The following is a 20,387-nucleotide window of genomic DNA, read 5'->3' as shown; positions in this document are numbered from 1 at the left end:
ATTTCTTGTTGAAAAACATAACTTTAGAACCTCATGATCAAGATCATCTTTGTCAAATCTGGAAATAAGAGTGAACCATTACCCTAGTGTGTGATGCACCATATTTTGCTTGGTGCATCATAGTTGTCCATGATCTATATAATGTTATAAACTAAGTTCAGTGTAAGTCAATGTAAGTGTAATTTAGAAACTTCTTATTTCCATAAATGGCATATACTTTTACTATTCGCTTGAAATTAAGCTGGTTGTTTATGTTTAATTTTCTGGAGCATCACACAAACCTTGTCGTTTTAGGACTTTGACCTGGGAAGATGGATATTATGGTTACCAGAAAACTAATGAGGCCGCGGAGAGTATGTTGGATGACATCAATTTCAAATTTCCAGCTGAGGTATATTCTTCAAGTGGTGAAAGTATTGATTGAATAGAATAGAACTCCCGTCTCCCTCATTTACACGTCCAACCAAGAAGAAGAAGAAGAAGAAGTGGTACACTACTCCATCAGCAGTTAGGGTTAAAAAAGGGCTTAGGGACCACATTGGGTTACAAACTTTCGATAGCCACGTCATGTAACCGTTGGGATGTCCAGCATGGCAAAAAATTGCCACATCACTGCCGCTGGGAAGGAGTTTGGACGGAAAAGGGGGAAGGGACCAATTAGGTGCATTTTTTCCAATCTCGAGGACATAAATAGTGCAATTGGGAAGTCAGGGACCAAATCGGTGCATTTTGTGAATCTCAGGGACTACTTTGGGGTTTAACTCAACACACACACACCAGCTGAGTAGGGGAAGAAGAGAAACCCCATTAACACTATTCACCTTCAACTTCACAAGCTCATATCTTAAGCTACGGAGCTCCGATTGCCGCACTATTTGTGGCCACGCGATCCTTGCGAAGAGATCTACAAAACCCACCAAAAAACTGGTAAGAAAATTACGAATCCTTCTCAGTTCTTCTCTTCAAAATTTTGAAATTTTAAAGCTTTTGATTAAATGAATTTTTGTAATTTTGGGTGTTTAGGTACACTCTAGCCTTTGATTACTAGTGGTTTTTGCTTCCAAAACTGTTGGGTAAGATAAGAGGTCTTGAACTCTTGTGAAATTTTAATTATGATGAGTCCTAGATTGATTAGTTATGATTTGTGTGTGTATAGCTTGATTATTGTGAGTTTGTAAGTCTTTGAAATTGAGTTGATGCTTGTTAGAGTTGATTTGGAGCTTTGAAGGTGAGATTGGTGATTGAGAGCTTGCTTGCACTCAATTTTTTTATTTTTGGCATATTAGGAATTGGCCAAGGTATAGTTTCGGTTTTCTCTATATAATATATAATATTTCTAGACACTTAGACTAGTGACCCATAGGATAGGATTGAATTAAATTGGTTGTTGGAATTGTTGAGATATGATGCATGATGAATTGATGAGATTTGGCTATTATGATGAATTGTAATTGTTAATGTTGATAAATTGATGTTGAAGAGTGAGATTGAGGTTGAATGAGTTAATTATAATGATATAATGATGATGGATGATTGTGTGGATTGAAAAATGGTTTAGTGTGATATATGTGATGTTGAGGTTGATGATATAGAAATGTGGGTAGAAAATTGATATAAATGGTAAATTGTGGCCTAAGAGGGTAGATTGTGATGTAAATTGAAGTTTGGTATTGTTTTGGTTTGATGTTGGTTGAGAATTTGGAAAATTGAGTACTTGTAAAATTTTGGTAAAAAGAAAACTTTTGGTGAACTTTAACGGATCATAACTTCTTCCACAGTTTTCAAAATTTGTTGAAATTTATTTAGAATTAAAATTCATTGAAAAGTCTTCAAATTGATATAAAGTTTGTAAAATTTGAATTTTTGTAGAAGAAGTTATGATCATTCAAAGTTTGGTGTCAAAATCTGAAATTCTGCAATGTTGCAGAATTTTGTGATTTCTGGTTTGTGTGCGCACGCACAGCTTTGTGCGCACACACACCCCTGTGATTTTTCGAACCTGTGCGCACGCACAGTCTTGTGCGTATGCACACACAGAGGAAGGTCTTCTGTTGGGAGCTCTAGTACAACCTGTGCGCGCACACAACTAATGAAGTTTTACAAACTGTGCGCACGCACACGTTGGGAAGGGCGTTCTGTTGGGGGAGCTAGCACACCTTGTGCGAGCGAACAGAATTGTAAAAATTTGCACTTGTGCATACACACACATCTATGCGTACGCACACTTTTTAAAAATCTCCCTGGGCGTGCCACGCATACCCCTGTGCGTACGCACATACCCTGTTTTTCAACTAAAACTTTGTTTTCAACTATTTTACCTTCTCAACAAGATTGCAAACTTCTGTGAGACTTTGTTTAAGACTCGTGGGCTTGTTTTTGGGTATTAAAACATGGAAAAAGTTTTAGGCAGAATTAATTGACATTTATATCAAAAATTAGAGAATGGATGCTTAGGTTTCTGGTGTACTGATGATGGGTTTGGTAGAGAGAGAAGGAAAAAAGATGTATGAATTGAAAAATTGACGAATTAATGAGTTCGGAATGGAAATGTTAAATTGTCAGTGGTTGAGATGAGTCGAGGACTCGGAATAAAATAATAGATCCATGCTATACTGAAAAATATTTTCTAAAAACCACCGAACTATTGTTTTATACTGAGATTGTTGAGACGCTATGCGCCCGGCAGGGACGGCGGTTGGATCCCGCCTGTCGAGGTAGCGGCGGCGGCGTAAGGACGGTGGTTCGTCCTGCTTGCGTTGAGATGTGAGGTCTGTGGCAAGAGTATCTTGCTCGCATCCCTTCGGATCAATAGAGTGTGCAGGCACAAAATCCTGGACGGTGTTTTGAGCACCATATCTCGGGGGTTCCCAATGATGATTTCAAAGGGCGACATCTCCATGAAGATGTGTCGGGTTGGTAGTTGAACCGACAATGTGATATCACAGTCAATAGGACAGGCATTCATCATGTGCATCTTCTATTTGTTTGTATGGTCTGTCGACTTGTAATTGTTTGTGTATTTGTATAACATGTCTAATTGCCTACTTGAATTATTTGCTATATATGCCTATACTTGTGTTTTTACTTGCATTGATATTAATTATGCTTTCAACTGGGATTAAGGAGGTTCGGAAGGCGGTGGCGATGGGATCACATGGAGGATAGGTTGGTGAAAATTGTGGGACAGCGGAGAATTGTTGGTTAGAGAATCCTTTAAGTTAGATTACCTTTTTATTATGTTAAGGTTTAAATTTATGCTTTACTGTTTTAGTCATGCTTTAAGATGAATCATGTGATGGATATGAAGTTCTAGGATTGCCTCTGGCGTCCCAGAGTCTTATATCTTATATCACTGGGCACTGTTACCATACTGAGAACCTTCGGTTCTCATACCATATTTCTGTTGTGTTTTTTAGATGCAGGTCGCAACCCACCTCGATGAGTTGTATTGATGATGACAGAACGGAGGATCTTGGATACCTTTTGAAGTCTTTTTTCTTATTTTGTATTATCTCTCATCTTTTGTATTTTACTTTTGCCTAGAGGCATATTTGAGAGAAAAACTTGTATAAGCTGTTTTAACTGTCAGTTTCTCTTTTGTCTGTATATAACTAGCCGGCTTAAACTCCGCGAGCCGTGGCTAGATTCTCATACTATTATACTATTATCTTTTGGTTATATAATATCTATATCTTGTGCGTTAAGTTAGTAGCTTCGTGAGTACGTTGTGCGTTAAGTTAATAGTTACCTATTTTATTTATTTAACTTAAGTTACAATTAGTTACAATCAATTATACAAAATATCAAACCATATTATACTTGACTAAATATATATAGATTGCCTAACTTTGTCTAGTCACTAAGTCCTACTACATTAACTAAGTTACTAAAATCTAAACATCTAAAGTAATTATTTACTGAAAATAAAAAAACTACTAACCTCAAAATCTAAAGTTTGAGCCACATGCCAAATAACATTCAGTCTATTGATGTCTTTATTACAGACATATTCTTGGAGGGCCATATCTACTTAAGTAACTCGAACTTAAGCGATTAGAAACTAACAAAATTGTTAAAAATTATTCAAATGCACAACGACTTCGGCTACTATGACCTTATATATGCATCCGAGCATATCTCAGATACTAAGACTTAAATTAGGCAAATTGTAATATCTCAGGTACTGCTTTTTAAGTTGTCACATATTTTGGATGCTTAGTCTCCAATCTCGAGTTAATAGTCAATTTCGTCCCTGAAAGTGTCCTCCATCTCCATTTTCGTCCCCGAAAGTCAAAATTAATAAAAAACATCCTCGAAAGATACCTCAGTTCATCACGTTCGTCCTTCCGTCATCTCCGTAGCTGAGATGGCAAACGGCCGCTTACATGGCCCGTTAACTGCCAAGGTGGCCAACGCCAGGCTGTAGCATGTTGTTGCTGACAAGATAAGTTTTGTTTAGGACATCAAATTAGTCCTTCGAGTGTATAAACCCTAATCCCAATTTGAACGATAAATACATTGCCGTGATCATTTTTGGTGGCAGTAGAGGTAAGTAGGAGTCATAATCCCTGGCTGGCTGAGTGGATGGAGATAGGAAATGGTGGTTGTGGTGGCGGTTTGTCACATGCATCGCACGACAGTCATGGAGCTAGTGTTTCGATGCGAAGGAGGAGGGTGAATTCTCATGATGGATCATGTTTCTGTGGGCTGAAGACTGTGATTAAGAAATTTGGGACAGCAGAGAATCCGAATAGATTGTTCCATGCATGTCCAAGGTACCGGGTGAGTGATGGTAAAAGAAGTTAAAGCTTTTTCATGTTGTTATATGCTGTTGGGTGTTGTCTGATTTTTTTGTTTACTCCCATCTAAAATTGCAGAAGGACAGTCACTGCAATTATTTTAAGTGGGTTGATGATGATGAATTTGTAGCAGTGGGTGTATGTGGTACAAAGAAAGATGCAGAAGCTGATATGGAGGTTGAAGGTGAGTATGATGAATGGAGGGTGAAAGTGGCATGGAAGTTGGGCACTTTGGAAGCTGAAGTTAGAGCTTTGAAACTGCTAATGATTTTGCTGTTTGTAGTAGTTGTGATACTTTGTTGTTTGTTATGTACTTCTAAATAAACCCAGTTATCCTCTATGAACATGTAATGGTGTATTGAAGTTGTTGACTTGAATGGGAGTAGTTATTTGAAGTTAGAAGCAATTCCCTGTCAAATGTGGATAATTTTATAAAATTTGACAATTAATTATGTGTCTCTGTTTGTATGAATTATGTTGAGGCATAAACAAAATGAAGATAGTAAGTAATCTTAGTAGTAACTTATAATTGAAGGCTAATTGTCACATTGTCTTAATAGAAAAATACCACAACAAAGTCATAAGGTTCTTAACTGACAAATACATTGTTTGCAGACTAAATTACCATACACAAAAGCAACAAACAGAATGTTGTATCATACATAAAATGAGTCAACCATAACACATTCCTAACAAATCAAACTTTGTCATCAGTCTTCCTTGGAGCCTTGAAGCCTGGAGTAGGCACAAAGGTCATGAAGTTGGCCAGCCGCTTAGCAGTTCCAGAACTTGTCCCCTTAATGGTCTCAGCAGAAACAACCACAGATCCAATTACAATATGCTTAGGGGAGGACGTTAACCTTGCTTTTCTTTTGATCACTTGCAACTTCGGTGGCCTACCTATCAATTGATCCTGTATGATCCAGTACCAAATGAGTTTGTTACATGATTAGGCTACTATAAAAAAATTTTAGGAGTGAGGAGTGATGATACTACCTGTAGGGTTTCTTGTGTTGGTGGGATGCATTCTAACTCACTGCTGTCAATCTCTGAGTCAGGCTGAATGGGTGATGGAAGTGAAGGCAAAGGTGTCTCAACTTCTGTACCAATATCAGTATCAGTAGGGGCAGTATTTAGTTCGGGTTCAGCACCTTCTGTAGCAGGGGTAACAACTGCCAGTTGTAGCTGCATCTGCTTGGCATGTTCCTCAGCATCCACAGCCTTTTTCTTTGCGCACCCTCTTTTGTTGTGTCTAACCTCACCACAGTACATGCACCGGATTGGGTTGTATTTTCTTTTCATTTTTATCTTTGACCCACTTGGTTGTTCTTCTTTGTCCCTTCTTCGCTTCTTTGTAGGCCTTTCAGGTTTAGGCTTCACTGGGGGTGGGACTGGTGCTGGATGTGGTGTTTTTTCCCATAGATCCTGCCCCTTAACTGGATTGACATTAAAACAGTAAGTACGCTTATACGCTTCTATCTTCAACCACTCATGGCAATATTCTTCAGGTCTCTTGTCATTCTTATCTTGTATTGCCGATATTGCATGCATACACGGTATTCCTTTCAAGCCAAACAAAATGATACAGTAAACATACTATCATGAATGAAGACATTGTTAATTAATTAAGAGAAGAAAGTTGTTGCCTGTAAGTTGCCAAAACCTGCAGGTGCATGTGTGCTTGCCCAGGTCAACCACCATATTGGTCGGCTAGCCATGCACTTCGTACAACTCCTCTTTTTCATCACCAGACCACTGAGGAGCCCAATGGCGGAACATCACTGTCATAGCTTCCAACCTACTTTGCTGAACAGGAGAGAGAATTCCTTGATAGTTCTGTAACTTCTTCCTGTTATTAACCAAACTCTTCATGATGATTCTTCTAACTTCTTCAGCCAGGGTAAGGACAGGCTTACTCCTTTCGTGTTTGATCTTTGCATTGAATGACTCACATGCATTGTTGCATATATTATCCACTTTCGGAACCTCACTGAAATGCGCCTTCGTCCATGCCTCTTTTGGCCATTTATCAAGATACTGCCAAGCTTTTTTGTTGATCAACTTAACTCTCTTCATGTTTCTATCAAATTCAGATGTTGTCCTTGACCTTGCACATTCACACACAAGGTCTTTTAACTCACAACTACCCCACTATTTCGAGAAGTTGCGCCACAAATGCCACACGCAGAAGCGGTGGTGAACTCTTGGAAACACTTCCTGCATAGCAGGGATTAAATCCTGCACCAAAATGCCAAACCCGAAAAGATATTAAATCATTTCAGTCCCCAACAAAGTAATCATTAAATCAAACTTGTCCTTTAAAGAATACTTAGTAAATCAAATTAGTCCTTACAGAATTCATTACCTTCTGCATATCTGAGATGAAGCACCATTTGTTCTCTCCGTAGTCTCCAAGATCACTGTAAAGTAGTTCAAGAAACCATTGCCAATTATCCTTGTTTTCCACGCTAACAATTGCATAGGCAATCACAAAGATGTGATTGTTAGCATCTTGTCCGCAAATAGTAAGTATTTGTCCTCCATGTAGTGTCTTCAAAAATGCTCCATCTAGTCCAATTAGAGGTCTACAACCCGCCTTAAATCCCCGCTTGCAAGCATCAAGACAAACATAGAACCGATAAAAAAACGGAGGACTCTCAGGCATAGGGATCACACCAACTTGCACTCTGGATCCTGGATTGCTAGTAAGTAACTCGTTTGCATAATCTCACACCAAACCATACTGGGCTATTTCATCACCCTCTACAATTTTCCTAGCAGCTTTTAGTGCCCTGGTGATGCATGTGCTATTGAGGTACACATTACACTTTCGGACAAACTAATCATACACCTCTCGATGCTTCATAGTTGGGTGCTTTCTAAGCTTGGGTACTAGCTTGCTAAGTGTCTAGGTTTGGGTGGCAGCTCTATTTTTCCTCTTTCTAAGGCAGGTGTGATTATCAACTAGCGTTTTAAGTTGTCAAGACAAGTCTTTACTGTTACATGCACAATAAACCACCCATGGACAATCGTCTGACTTACAAACAACTCTAATCCTAACTCTATCATTCTTTGTAAATAAAATATTTCTGTCCCACTGGATAGTGTAATCCCTAGTAGCTTGTATAAATTCAGCTTTTGATTTGAATGTCATACTAACCTCAAACTTCAGGTTTCCAAATTTGATTTTTTCATTATATTGGGGATAAACAGTTGGTGTCTCCTCATCAGAGTCTAACTCCTTGCCAGAATTCTCTGAATGCCATGAGTCAGCATCTGAGAAACTTCCAAGATCATTATCTTCATCTACATCTACCAAATCATAACATGGAAGACATTAAAATTTGGCCAAATGAAATATTAAAACAGTAGCACAACTAAAACCCCCTGAACTTACCAGATTCAGAGCTTTCTTCATCTTCGAAACCCTCATAACTTGAGTCATCAATGTCAATTTCTTTATCCCCTAGTCTAGACTTAAGAGGCCTATGCTTCTCCCTGGCTTCAGCTTTCTTTTACTTTCTCGATGAACCTTTTTCACTGTCACTGCTGTATAAATTGTCTCCTAGAACTTTCGGAGACTTGTACAACTCATCTTCAGTACTCTCATACGAATCATGAGAGTCAGAATCTTCTTCCTGGATGGGACCTTCTCTTACACATCTTCCAGATTTTGTGACTCTGCATGCACTGGTATTTCCTTTCTTGTTATTACTTTCTCGGTTCTTAGCTGGTTGAGAGGATGTCTTGGAATGATGTGGGGCTGTCTTCCCCTGAATGTTGATTTTGGTTTGTTGAGAGTGGAGTTTTGTTGACTGCAAAGGAGTCTTTATGGGCTGAGAGGTGGTCTTTGAGGCCTGATGTGTTGGCTTGGTGGGCTGAGAGTAAGGCTTATTGGGGTTACTGGGCTGTGAGGCTGGCTTAGTGGGTTGAGAAAAATTGGCTTACTGGGCTGAGATTTGGGCTTACTAGGCTATGAGGCTGCCTTAGTGGGCTGAGAGGTTGGTTTCTTGGGCTGAGGGTGCTTCACTGTGGGAGTCTTCATAGGTTAGAAGTGGTACATCTTGGCTTGGGAACTGAACTTCTTCTTCTTACTACTTTCTGCTTCCAAAGAGCTACACCTTCCCCTATGTTGTCCACTACACAGGGCTGTGAGATGTAGTGCTCAAAGTATAGGTTGATAAAATGTTGGTTCCTCCTACAATCCTTGCACAGTGCAATCAAGTCAGCATCTGTCACTAACTTCTTCAACTCAGATGCAATCGGAACTCCAGAAACTTTCCACCAACAGTTTCCAGCCTCAATGTATCCCAACTCCTTATAGTAACCCCTTACAAAAAATACATCAAGTGTGTCTCCCTCAACACCCATCAATACCTACGTATTATCAGGTTCATAAACCATGTCTCCATCCTCACCCGTCTTAAACAACCCACCATGGTGAAAAACAAACGTCATGGGAGGACCCTCCATCTACAATGACAAACACGAAAATATCATAAACAACAATGACCAGCAATAACTACTCTGTATGTATTACCACCTAGTACACCCAGTTGGTACCAATCAACCATTAACCAAAAAAAAAAAAATATGCAACAGAACCATCACTAAATTCAAACATCCCTGACTACCATCACATAGCCATACAAAGTAACACAATCTCATACACGAAAATGCTAAAACAACACTAATAAAACCTTCGTCACCCCAAACCCTACCTTAAATCAGACGAACATTAACACCACCACAATAACAATACACCACATCACATAATAAGTCAGAAATCATATTATGAGTTCAATCCTTACCTCTCAACGTCTCAATGCCTTCTTTTACTAGCAATGGTGCTCCAGTATAACATCAACTCTGCATTCAACGGCCAAAGCCTTTCCACTGTAATCGTCCAGCAGCACTAACGATCCTTGTCGGGGTGGTGCCGAGCTTCGGTCAAACGCTTACACTTTGTTTGGATGAGATGATTTAAGAAAATGGGAGAGAAGAAAAGGGATGGAAAATTTGATTTTTCTTCGTTTGGATCAATAAGGAAAATGAAAAAGTACGTATGAGACCAATTTAAAAGTTTTCACCTCAAACTTGGGCAGAAAACTGAGATAGAAGGGAAAATATTAGTAAAATGACACAATTACCCTTTCAATTACAGAAATTAGAATCCCTAATTTCAATCTTTCTCGAAGAAGAGAACACCTATCGTTGTCTTAACCTGTTTGGCCTTCTTCCTCAGCACTGCCACCGTAACTTCCCATCCGCGTCCACGTTGCTACAGCAGTTTTGTTATCGTTGTGACAGGTGAAGCACATCTTCAACCAGGCATCCTCAACAGAAAGGTGAGTTCTTTTTTCAGTTCTAGTAGTTTTTTTCAAAACGAAACGGAAAAATCATTATAGCATATAGATTGTATTCGTCTTTTATTTTTCAACTGAAATGTTCTGATTTTACATTTCATGGATGCCGTTTACAATTGTAGTGAAAAAAGAACCCATTCTTCGTTGTCTGTTCTTAAATGCTTCATTCGTTCTAACCCAAAAATCCAATTATATATGACCCAGTTCACGTTTGATCCTAGAAAGGACTAATTTTTAACTCATCTGGTATTTGAAATGGTTTGCTCTGGTTTTCATATCATCAGATTTTTTCTCAAAGTTTATTATATTATGCCCTTTTTTCATAGGGTGATCCAAATATGAAGAAAATAATTCAGGCAAGTGACCATAAAATTTAGTTACACTATTATTATTGAAACTATGAAAAGTGTGTGTGAGAAACAAGTAAAAAAGGCCAAAAATTTGACCTCTTAAGTCTTGATCAATGTACAACTATACATTAGATAATCAGGCACTTGTACTTAGGAAAATTTACTGAAAAATGAAAAAAAATTATACATTGTGATTTGTGAAAACAACATATTAGAAAATAGAGAGTATAAAAAAAGATTAAGCTCCTAATGCATATAATGTAATTCTAAATCAATCTACTAATTAAACTTAGAGCTTCGACCGATTAAATCATTCAATTAATTTAAGCATTCATTTTAAACACAATTCTTTGTAGGTTAGCAGGAAGCAATTTTTTGAAGACACAAGCCAACTTTTCTTTCTCTTTTTTACTTTCTTTTCATGTAAATATCATCAACAATAGCTATCAGCTATATCATTCATAAAGGGAGAAATTTCACAAAACCTCTTCTTTAGTTCATGCATCATTTGCTTAGTTTACTAGGTACTTGCTTTGTAGATGATTCTTTTTGTAGAATTAAAAGAAAATTGAAAAACCTCCCATTGCATATCTTTAGAAAATTAACATGAATCAAAATTAAATTAGTTTAATCAAAGATTGGTGGTGAGTAAACCACAACAATTACAATTATTTTAGATTGTAGATATTAAATTGGAGATATCATACAAATTAACTCTTTATAATTTATCTATTTGTTATATATGCTATAAGAAGAATCTCTATCTTAATAATTCAAATAACTTTAGGACATAAGAATGTATACTATGTTTAATATAGAGAAAGCAGTTACAAAGTTTATAGAAAATGTACACATGCTTCTCAATTATCACAATATTTTTACATATTTGATTTCTTAATTTTTTTTTAATTTTTTTTTTTAATTGATTTGATTTGTTTATTATATGCTTAAACTACAACCAATGGTTAGGTGAACTGAAGCAATGTTATGGGTATAGTTTATTCAAAAGTCCATCACTTATTAAGTAGATCCACTTGGTTAGATTTTATCTATAGGTGTTGTGATGCATGTACCTAATTATTACAATCATCAATGGGACAACTTATTCCTTTTCTTTTTTGTTTATTTTTTTTAGTATAAAAAAGAATAAACAGACATAAAGCATGGGACATAGATACAGTTATTACTATGGAATAATCAATTCTGATCTTTGTGTTAATTAGTCTTTGTTGTATATGCTCGTGCAGGAATTCTAATACTTGAAAATGTTTGGGACCAATGAGTACACAGGACAACTAGAAATTCATCATGTGTTAATATCTTTAACTCGAAAAAATTTTATTTTTTTGAAGTAGATGGGTACAGATGACTCAAGCTATGTACAATTGATTTTTTGGACGTAGGCCTATGCTGATTACCGTGACCATGAAGAATTACCCTTTTGAAAAGTGTTGTGTGGTGATAAAATGGTACTATTTTTGGAGTCCTGGTCGTTGTTACGTTTTTTGCGTTTTATTATATGTTTATAAGAATTGTATATGATTTTTTGTCACACGTAGTAAGAAAGAAATGCTAGTCACTTTTGATAATATTTTATTTTGTGAATACAATTTAGTGGAATCTTTTCTTAAATATGATTAAGGAGATTAATGATGTAGAGTATGAGTAGTTTTTATGATTCTTTTAGGAAATTATTTATTTATATGTATTTAAAAAGAATGATATATATTTTTATTTACAACATTAAAAGACAACAAAAAGGGATAAATTCAAAAAAATATTATTGTTCATAAAGATAACACTTTAAAATTCTTAAATGTAATTGGGATCATTTTTTTTTATTTTAGAAATAATTTAAATACGTCGATATATTGTAATTCATATATAATATAAAAAAGGGTATTAATGTAATTTCACTTGTTTATGATTTTCTTTCTTCTTACTTTTCCTTTCATCCAAACAAAGAAAAAATTTCCTCCTATATTCTTTCCATCCATTTTTTCTTCATCCAAACAACATAAAAAAAAATAATTTTTCCTTTCATTTTCTTTCCTTCTCTTTTCTTTCCTCCCATTTTCTTTCCTTTCATTTTCCATCTTCCATCCAAACAAAGTGTTAGAGCATACCTTGTGGGAGACAACACGTTTTGGAGCGAAAGACAGAGCAATGGTTGATATGAGACAAGGATAAGGCATTGCAATGTTTGAATCCCTCTTCAGAAGACAAAACGGCGACGTTTCAACGCTAGTAGCGCATTCAACCAAAACGACGTCGTTCTGCTTCTCTGCCACCTTGGCAGTTAACAGGCCACGTAAGCGGCCGTTCGCCATCTCAGCTACGGAGATGACGAAAGGACGAACGTGATGAACTGAGGTATTTTTCAAGGACGTTTTTGATTAATTTTGATTTTTGAAGACGAAAATAGAGATCAAAAACACTTTCAAAGACGAAATTGACTATTAACTCCTCCAATCTCTATAATAACACATATCATGAGTACATCCAGAATATGTTTCAACATTACTTGATTACAACACAAAATTTCATACACTGAGATATATTTAATTTTTAATTTACCCCTCAAAATTTAAAAAGTTTAAAAGTACGCACTTTTATAGATACCATCCGAAATTTATAAATTTATTTAATTTAAATAAAAAATCTGAAATTTTATGGATTGAAATGTTTGCTTACTCTTAATTAATATCATACTTTATATTAATCCGAAATTTTTATTCCGTTGGTTGGTGGATTAAGGAGTGTCGGAATTTGAACGTTCGAGTTTTCGACCTCGCACAATATTACACAACGCAATTTCAAAAAACCCTACTCCCCCATTTCCACCGCCTCAAATGTCCCCGGCGGTGGTGCATCTCCGATCTCCGATCACCTCCTCCGCCTTCCAAACCACCGATTCCGTTCCCGATTCCACCTCGCATTCTTCGTTCCATCATCACACTCCTTTTCCTCATTTCAACGCCGAAGCCTTAAACCCTTCCTCCGCCACCGCAACTGCTGCCCCCGCCGGAGGAGCTTCCATGTCCCGTGGGAGGACAAGGGCAAGACTCGTCAAGCAGAGGAAGAAACAATCGGCTTCTCAGCACGTGAAGTCACGTGATGCTACCCCTGGCTTCGATTCCGTTCCCCAGGTAACCGGTAATATTAGCGACTTGAATGGTTTTTCGGTAGGTTCTGTCGGACTGGAAAGTGGTGTTAGAGCTTGTGATGGTGGTTCTTCGAACTGTTATCGCAAGCTTGGGGGCGATAGTTTTGTATTTGGTGCTACTTCGGTCAGCTCTGGTTCTGCTAGGGATTTGGGTTCCGAGCAGGGTAGAGAAAGTTCTGTAGGTTCTGTTCATGGAAGGGAGGGTGCAGCTGACAGGGAAACGGAGGTTGGGAAGAGTGATCCTGTAGAATTTGTGTTTAGTGCTACGCGGAGTGATAGGGAATCGAATTTGGGTAGGAAAACCGGTGAAAGTGCAGCAGGGGTGGGTTTTGGTGATGAAAGAAAGAGGGGATTGAATTCTGAGCTGAGGGATTGGGCGGTTAATGCTAAGGGGTTTGTTTTTTGTGCTGATCAGAATGGTTTTGTCGATAATTCCAATGCACAAAATGAGAAATCTGGCGAATCTGTTGAAAACTCAGTGTTTGGTGATGCTGGGGATAGAGAAGGTAGGGATGGAGCTGAGTGTATAAAGCAGGATAGTTTTCCTTTCGTTTTTGGTAGCTGCAATGGTGAAGCATCGAGTTTTAAGGTGGAAAAGCAGGGAAATCTTGATGGGACAAGAAATTTTGATCCTGGAATGGGTAATTTTAATTATACCAAGGCTGCACCAGATGGTAATAGTAATGTTGATGATAATAAGAAGCATGGATATGGAAGTAGTAATGATATTTCTACAGCTTATGGTGCCGCTCCTGCATATAAATTAACAGATGAGATGGAGAAACTGAACATCAACCACTCTAAGGACACTGACGTCACTAGAGATTCTACAAATTCACATGTAAATGATAGCACTGGCTTTGTGTTTGGAGGACTTGAGAATGTTTATGACTATTTTAGTACTGGTTCAGGAACTAATGCTAATGATCACCAATCTTGTTCTAATGCTGCTTCTGGGAATATTGGTGGGCAATATTTTAAAGCATGTAAACCAGATGATGTTCAAGATAGAACTGGTTGTGGTATTGCCGGTGGTTTTACAAGAGTACCTTGCACCCCTAAGCCACCCAAAGATTCACAAGTGAATGGAGCTACTTCATCATTTTCCTCCTCATCAGTTGGTCTCGACTCCATTTCAAATAATTATACTTCTGCAGACCATCCCTTGAGTGGCAATCATGATAAGTGCAATAATTATTTTACAAGTATTCCAGAGGTATTGAAGGAGTCTTTTATGGGATTTAAAGCTCCAACGTGGGATCCTTCTGCTTTTAAAGATAACTTATTTCCAAAGTTGGATAAAAAATTAGAATCCACACAAAAGGTCAGATCATCTAAAGAAAAGGGATCAAAACATATGAGGAGAAAATTGAAGCCACATTCGTTGAATAAGAAACAAACAAGGCTGGATCCTTCGTACAAGGAAAATAGTTCATTGGAAACCCCTGATCCCTCTGGTTGCCACTCACCTATGGATTTTTCTCCCTATCAGGAAACGGCAGCAGACGATCAAGATGTGAAAGATGAAAACTTGGCTGGTGTTGGGAGAGGAACATATATAAATAGAACTGATCAAAGATGTGGTGGTTCTGATAATGAGCAGTTCTCATCACATTTTGGAAGTTTTCCTGTTGGTGATTTTCATTCTTCTGGTCCTGAAGCAGTCTGGCCTACTTTGAAAACTCAGCAATTTAGAAGTTATAATACATTTGATTCTGGGGTTGACTATAGCTCAATCAATGAAAGGCAAAAAGATGATCTATTTTGCTCTGTTCATGGTCTGGGTGATTCGAAGGAGAAAGATTTTGCATTTTCTGCATCATCTACTGTAGCGGGTACTTCTTCATCATTAAAGCGTAAACAGAAGAAAAAATTTAGGAGCAAAATCGGCTGCAATTCATTTGTCATCTCTCCTAATCCAAATGGAAAGTTTGGATCTTCTGTGCAATTTTCACCACTAACCACTTCCAACATGCCATCACATTTTGATGGGATGGATAGATCTCAAGTGAATCATCTGTTAAAGGAAGGGGATTTTGCATCGTCAGATACAATTCATGAAGCCTGTGAAAAGTGGAGACTCAGGTGCTGATCGTAAAAAATTTGTCCTTTGATATTTGATTATGCATAGTTTTGTTAGTTGTAAAATTGGCATTCTTTATTTATAGCATGGCATCATGATTTTTATCTAGGGGGAACAAATCGTATAAGGATGGAGATCTTTCTAAAGCTGAGGAATTCTACACACTCGGGATAAATTCTGTTCCGACAAGTGAATCAGGATGCCAGATCAAACCGCTTTTACTTTGTTATAGCAATCGGGCAGCAACACGCATGAGTCTTGGAAGGATTAGGGAAGCTCTAGGGGATTGCAAGATGGCTTCTGCTCTGGACCCCACCTTTTTGAAAGTACAGATGAGAACTGCTAAGTAAGGGTTTGGTTTGTAGTGACATTATTTTAGATTACAAAATATTGTGCTTTAGTATTTCCCGCTTCAACTAATACAATGTAATTTTCTTCTCCAGCTGTCACCTTTTGTTAGGAGAAGTAGAAAAAGCTATGCATTGTTTTAGTACGTGTATGGAATCTGGAAATGCTATTTGTTTAGATCGGAGGGTTGTAGTAGAAGCAGCCGAAGGTTTACAAAAGGCTCAGGTATTTCAATGATTTCTTTTACAAGAGTGGCAAAGTTTTGTCATTTTATCTTGAGGCAATGTATGAGATATTTAAATTTGCATGTTATTGATTTGTAAATGGTTCGGTAAGATGTCTGACAAGTGTCATTTGGTTTTTTGCAGAAAGTGGTTGAGTGTTCAAACAATGCTGCCAAACTTTTGAAGGAAAGGACTTCTGATGCAGCTGGGACTGCTTTAGAGCTACTTACAAAGGCATTGTCAATAAGTACATATTCAGAAAGATTGCTTTCACTGAAGGCAGAGGCTTTATTTTTGGTATGTTCTATTCTAATTCTTTTTTTTCACACTTACACTCATCTTTATGGATTCTTTTTCTTCCTCTTTGTTGTTCCATTAATTTGCTTTATATATTATATATTATTGCTATAATAAGGGCTGTTTATTTATGGTGACATCTTGCAGCTGCAAAAATATGGTGAAGCAATTCAGCTTTGTGAACAGAGTCAGTGTCTTGCAGAAAAGAATTTTGACATAGCAAATAGCACAGACAATTTAAATATTTCCACATCTGATAGTTACGCATCTATAAAATTGTGGAGGTCATCACTGATATCCAAGTGTTACTTTCACTTGGGACGGCTCGAGACATCACTTAATGTTCTTGAGAAATTGCAGCAAGTTGGGTCCGTCAATGACAAGTAATTCATTTTTTTTCAAACAATGCTAATGTTCTTCTTCCATTTAAATCTAGATGTATTATCTTTTTTCAAATGCTAGATATGTTTTATGCCTCAACCATGCAGATGTGTCATTCATGAAATCAAAGATTCACTGTCATTAGCTGCTACTATAAGAGAACTTCTAGATCAGAAGGTAATTTCAAGGCATTCATCTAATCATCTTTTCTAATTAGTGCTTGAATCGTATTGCTATTATGTCTTGGTAGTCCTTGGTCTGGTCTTGTGTCATGCATGTACACTGCAAACTATTTTATGTCCTTTCTATGTATTTTAGAAAGGCAATGACATGTGCTAATAAAATATTCCATTTATTCAATCATTCCTTAGTTTACAACCGCCTAGTGGGATAAGACTTAGTTGTTGTATTTCATTAATTTACGACAAGGCTTGCATGAGAAAAAACACCCTAATAAAGTACCATTATGTGATGGAAAAGTATTTGAATAACTGGAAAAGTGGAACAAGCTCTTTAAAGTTCCTTTTGAAACCTATGACTTAAGATTGGATTCACTGAGGTTCATATGTGACTGTGTGAGAATAAGTAGGTTGTTAGCGTCTTACTCTTCATTTGAACCATTTTATATTTATAGTTTTCTATTATTTCTTTGAAACACTAAAGTTATTCTCGGCGTATGTGTGTTGACCTGTATTAATTTTAATAACAGAGAGCTGGAAATGAAAACTTTAAATTGGGAAAGTATACAGAAGCTGTGGAGCATTACACTTCTGCTATATCTAGCAATATCAACTCACGGCCTTTTGTGGCTATATGTTTTGGCAACCGTGCTGCTGCTTATCAGGCATTGGGTCAAATTGCTGATGCCATTGCAGACTGCAGCATGGCTATAGCCATTGATACAAATTATGCGAAGGTATGCTTTTCTGAATACCTGCTATTAGGAGAACTCATGAATACATGTATTTGGAATTTGGAATTTTGAATTTTCGCTCTGGATTAGTTTTGTGGAGTATGACAGCTTCTAGCTGGACTCTAATTGTAAAAGAAGGGGAGTGCTGTACTGATTGCTCCTTTTGTAGGCAATTTCAAGAAGGGCCACCTTGCATGAGATGGTACGAGATTATGAGCACGCAGCTTGTGACCTGAGGAAATTAATATCTGTTCTTGAATCTCAATCTAATCAAAAGGCCAACCAGTCTGATTCACCAAGTGGATCACCTGCCGTCAAAGAATTAAGGCAAGCTCATCAACGGCTGAGTTCAGTGGAAGATCAAGCCAAAAGGGGATTACCTTTAGACTTTTACCTCATTCTGTAAGTTCTTTATTCAATTGCAATTTTGGTGGCAAAAGTTACAAAAATGTGTCAGAGACCCATTGCCCCCTATTTGTGTCATCCATCTGTAAAGTGCACATACTTGAGAATCTCAGTGGATGGTAGTATGATTAGACATAGAGCATGTTTAGCAATATTAAAAAATAACTTAGTTTTTTATGGGAAAAAAGCTGTTTTAAAATAATCATGATGTTTGGCAAAAGTTTAGAAAAATATTAGAATCAAAAGCTAACAATTTTAAGGGAAAAGTATGCTCTATACCTTCAACATTTGAGGATGGTTTCAGTTTCACCCTTAAGTATACTATATTTCATCGAGGATATAACATATACTTTTCCCTAATTTTAATCTAATAAATAGCTTATAAACAATAACTCAGGGGAACTTGGCTGATTTTTCATCTATTGATAATAATTGATTATTTAGAACTTTCAAATCTAAATTATGTTCTTTACAATGTCAACACCAGAGGAACCAAACCAGCTGATACAGCAAATGACATCAAGAAGGCATACCACAAGGCAGCTCTCAAACATCATCCAGACAAGGTATGGCTCTTTGTTTCTGCATTATTATTTCCTCTTTGATTACTTCTTTTTTTAACGTTTCATTTTTAGTTATTAAAATTATATTAGGAAAGTTCAATATATGAATGTTTTTGGTTTGTGATTCAGGCTGGTCAGTTGCTGGCAAGAAGTGAAATTGGAGATGAAGGCCAGGCGTGGAAGGAGATTTTACAGGAGGTGCACAAGGATGCCGATAGGCTTTTTAAAATGATTGGAGAGGCATACACTGTGCTTTCAGACTCTCAGAAGGTTACAGCCATGACCTTTTGTCTAGTTAATGCATTTGCTTGCATCGTTAACGTCAGCTTGAGAAGGAGATATTTTCAATTCTTAAAATCTTCAAAAACAATTAGTTCTTCCTTTGTTTAGCAGATAGGATGTTTAGGATTATCTGTTACAAGAATAAATTATTTTTCTCGGAAAATCTCTCACTGCTTTTGACTTAGTTTAGTTCAATAATTGTTCATTAAGCTTCTTATGTTTGTTATTAATATTAAACACTGATAAGTTCCTGTTTTCATTGATTATAGCGTTCGGAGTATGATCTGGAAGAGGAGCTAAGGACACTTTCTAAGCAGAGTAACAGAGGCGGCACATGCAGGAGATCAACGGATTCTAATGGGTATGGAAGAGCCGCTGATGGTTATAGGTCTCCCTCTGACAGATCTTATTACAGACGAAATGGACGGGATCATTGGAGGACATACGGGCACTCATATTCTCGGTGGTAAGAAGACGCACAACAGAGACATTGGCGTTCCATTGACGGTACAATCGATAGCGATGTTCCACTTCATTTTGATGGACCTAAGCTGCATCATAGTGGCTTAGAACCACTTTTGCAGGTAACTGTTACTCCTACGTTTGGTCCAGTTGAAAGTTATCCTGGCCGTTACTGATTTCTTTTTGGTCTTGTGTGGTGTGTTTTAGGTCATTACAGTATGATATTTTTTGGGTCTTACTCAGGCCATTAAATGAAATAAGATAGTAGATATTTGCAAGCTTGAGGCATAGCAATTATATACCCTCCGAGCTACGGCCTACAGCTAAAGGTTCAAGAAAGTGAAGAGAAGTTATGCGATGCTGCTGTGCTCGCTTCATGTGTGGAGTGTAATAGACAGATTTACCTTTGTACTAATATTTGGTCAGGTTTGAGGATGTTAAATTGTTAATAGGAAGCTAAGGACTGATCTCGAAAAAGAAATTCAAAAAATTATTTTACCCAATTACATGTTTCTTCCCCTTGGCAAAGTTGAAAACTCTATACCAATTGGCAGATAACCCATTATTTATTTTTTATTTTTTATAATAATGCTATATTAGCCTCTAGAATAGACTAGTATACAAAACATCAAAAAATAAAGGGAAAGGCATATATAATGTGTATTCATATTTCTAAATTCTAATCATACCGCTCTCTTTTGTTGTTGTGCGGTTGTTTTTGTATATAAGATTGTTTACATAGTATTAT

General features: G+C 37.1%; 1 protein-coding gene across 1 annotated transcript; it reads left to right on the top strand.

Annotated features, from left to right (window-relative positions):
* Positions 1–13,179: 13,179 nt before the first annotated feature.
* On the top strand, positions 13,180–20,142 carry LOC112755685 (uncharacterized). The gene is made up of 12 exons (XM_025803934.3): positions 13,180–15,766; positions 15,874–16,110; positions 16,208–16,337; positions 16,481–16,633; positions 16,781–17,016; positions 17,122–17,191; positions 17,724–17,930; positions 18,097–18,329; positions 18,820–18,898; positions 19,025–19,165; positions 19,447–19,761; positions 19,847–20,142. The coding sequence occupies exons 1-11, from the start codon at positions 13,368–13,370 to the stop codon at positions 19,645–19,647; spliced, it is 4,086 nt and encodes a 1,361-aa protein (XP_025659719.2). The 5' UTR covers positions 13,180–13,367; the 3' UTR covers positions 19,648–19,761; positions 19,847–20,142.
* The last annotated feature ends 245 nt before the right edge of the window (positions 20,143–20,387 follow it).

The sequence above is a fragment of the Arachis hypogaea genome, chromosome 16, assembly GCF_003086295.3.
Source record: "Arachis hypogaea cultivar Tifrunner chromosome 16, arahy.Tifrunner.gnm2.J5K5, whole genome shotgun sequence".
NCBI lineage: Eukaryota > Viridiplantae > Streptophyta > Magnoliopsida > Fabales > Fabaceae > Arachis > Arachis hypogaea.
The sequence above is the reverse complement of the archived record's forward strand: the minus strand, read 5'-3'. Positions and strand labels throughout refer to the sequence as shown.

What these genes read in the sequence shown, in the direction of transcription:
- LOC112755685 (XM_025803934.3), top strand. Translation starts at nt 13,368, where the DNA reads ATGTCCCCGGCGGTGGTGCATCTCCGATCTCCGATCACCTCCTCCGCC. An exon ending in AGGCAGAGGCTTTATTTTTG is followed by an intron (nt 16,634 to 16,780) that starts GTATGTTCTATT and finishes GACATCTTGCAG; the next exon opens with CTGCAAAAATATGGTGAAGC. An exon ending in TTAGACTTTTACCTCATTCT is followed by an intron (nt 18,330 to 18,819) that starts GTAAGTTCTTTA and finishes TGTCAACACCAG; the next exon opens with AGGAACCAAACCAGCTGATA.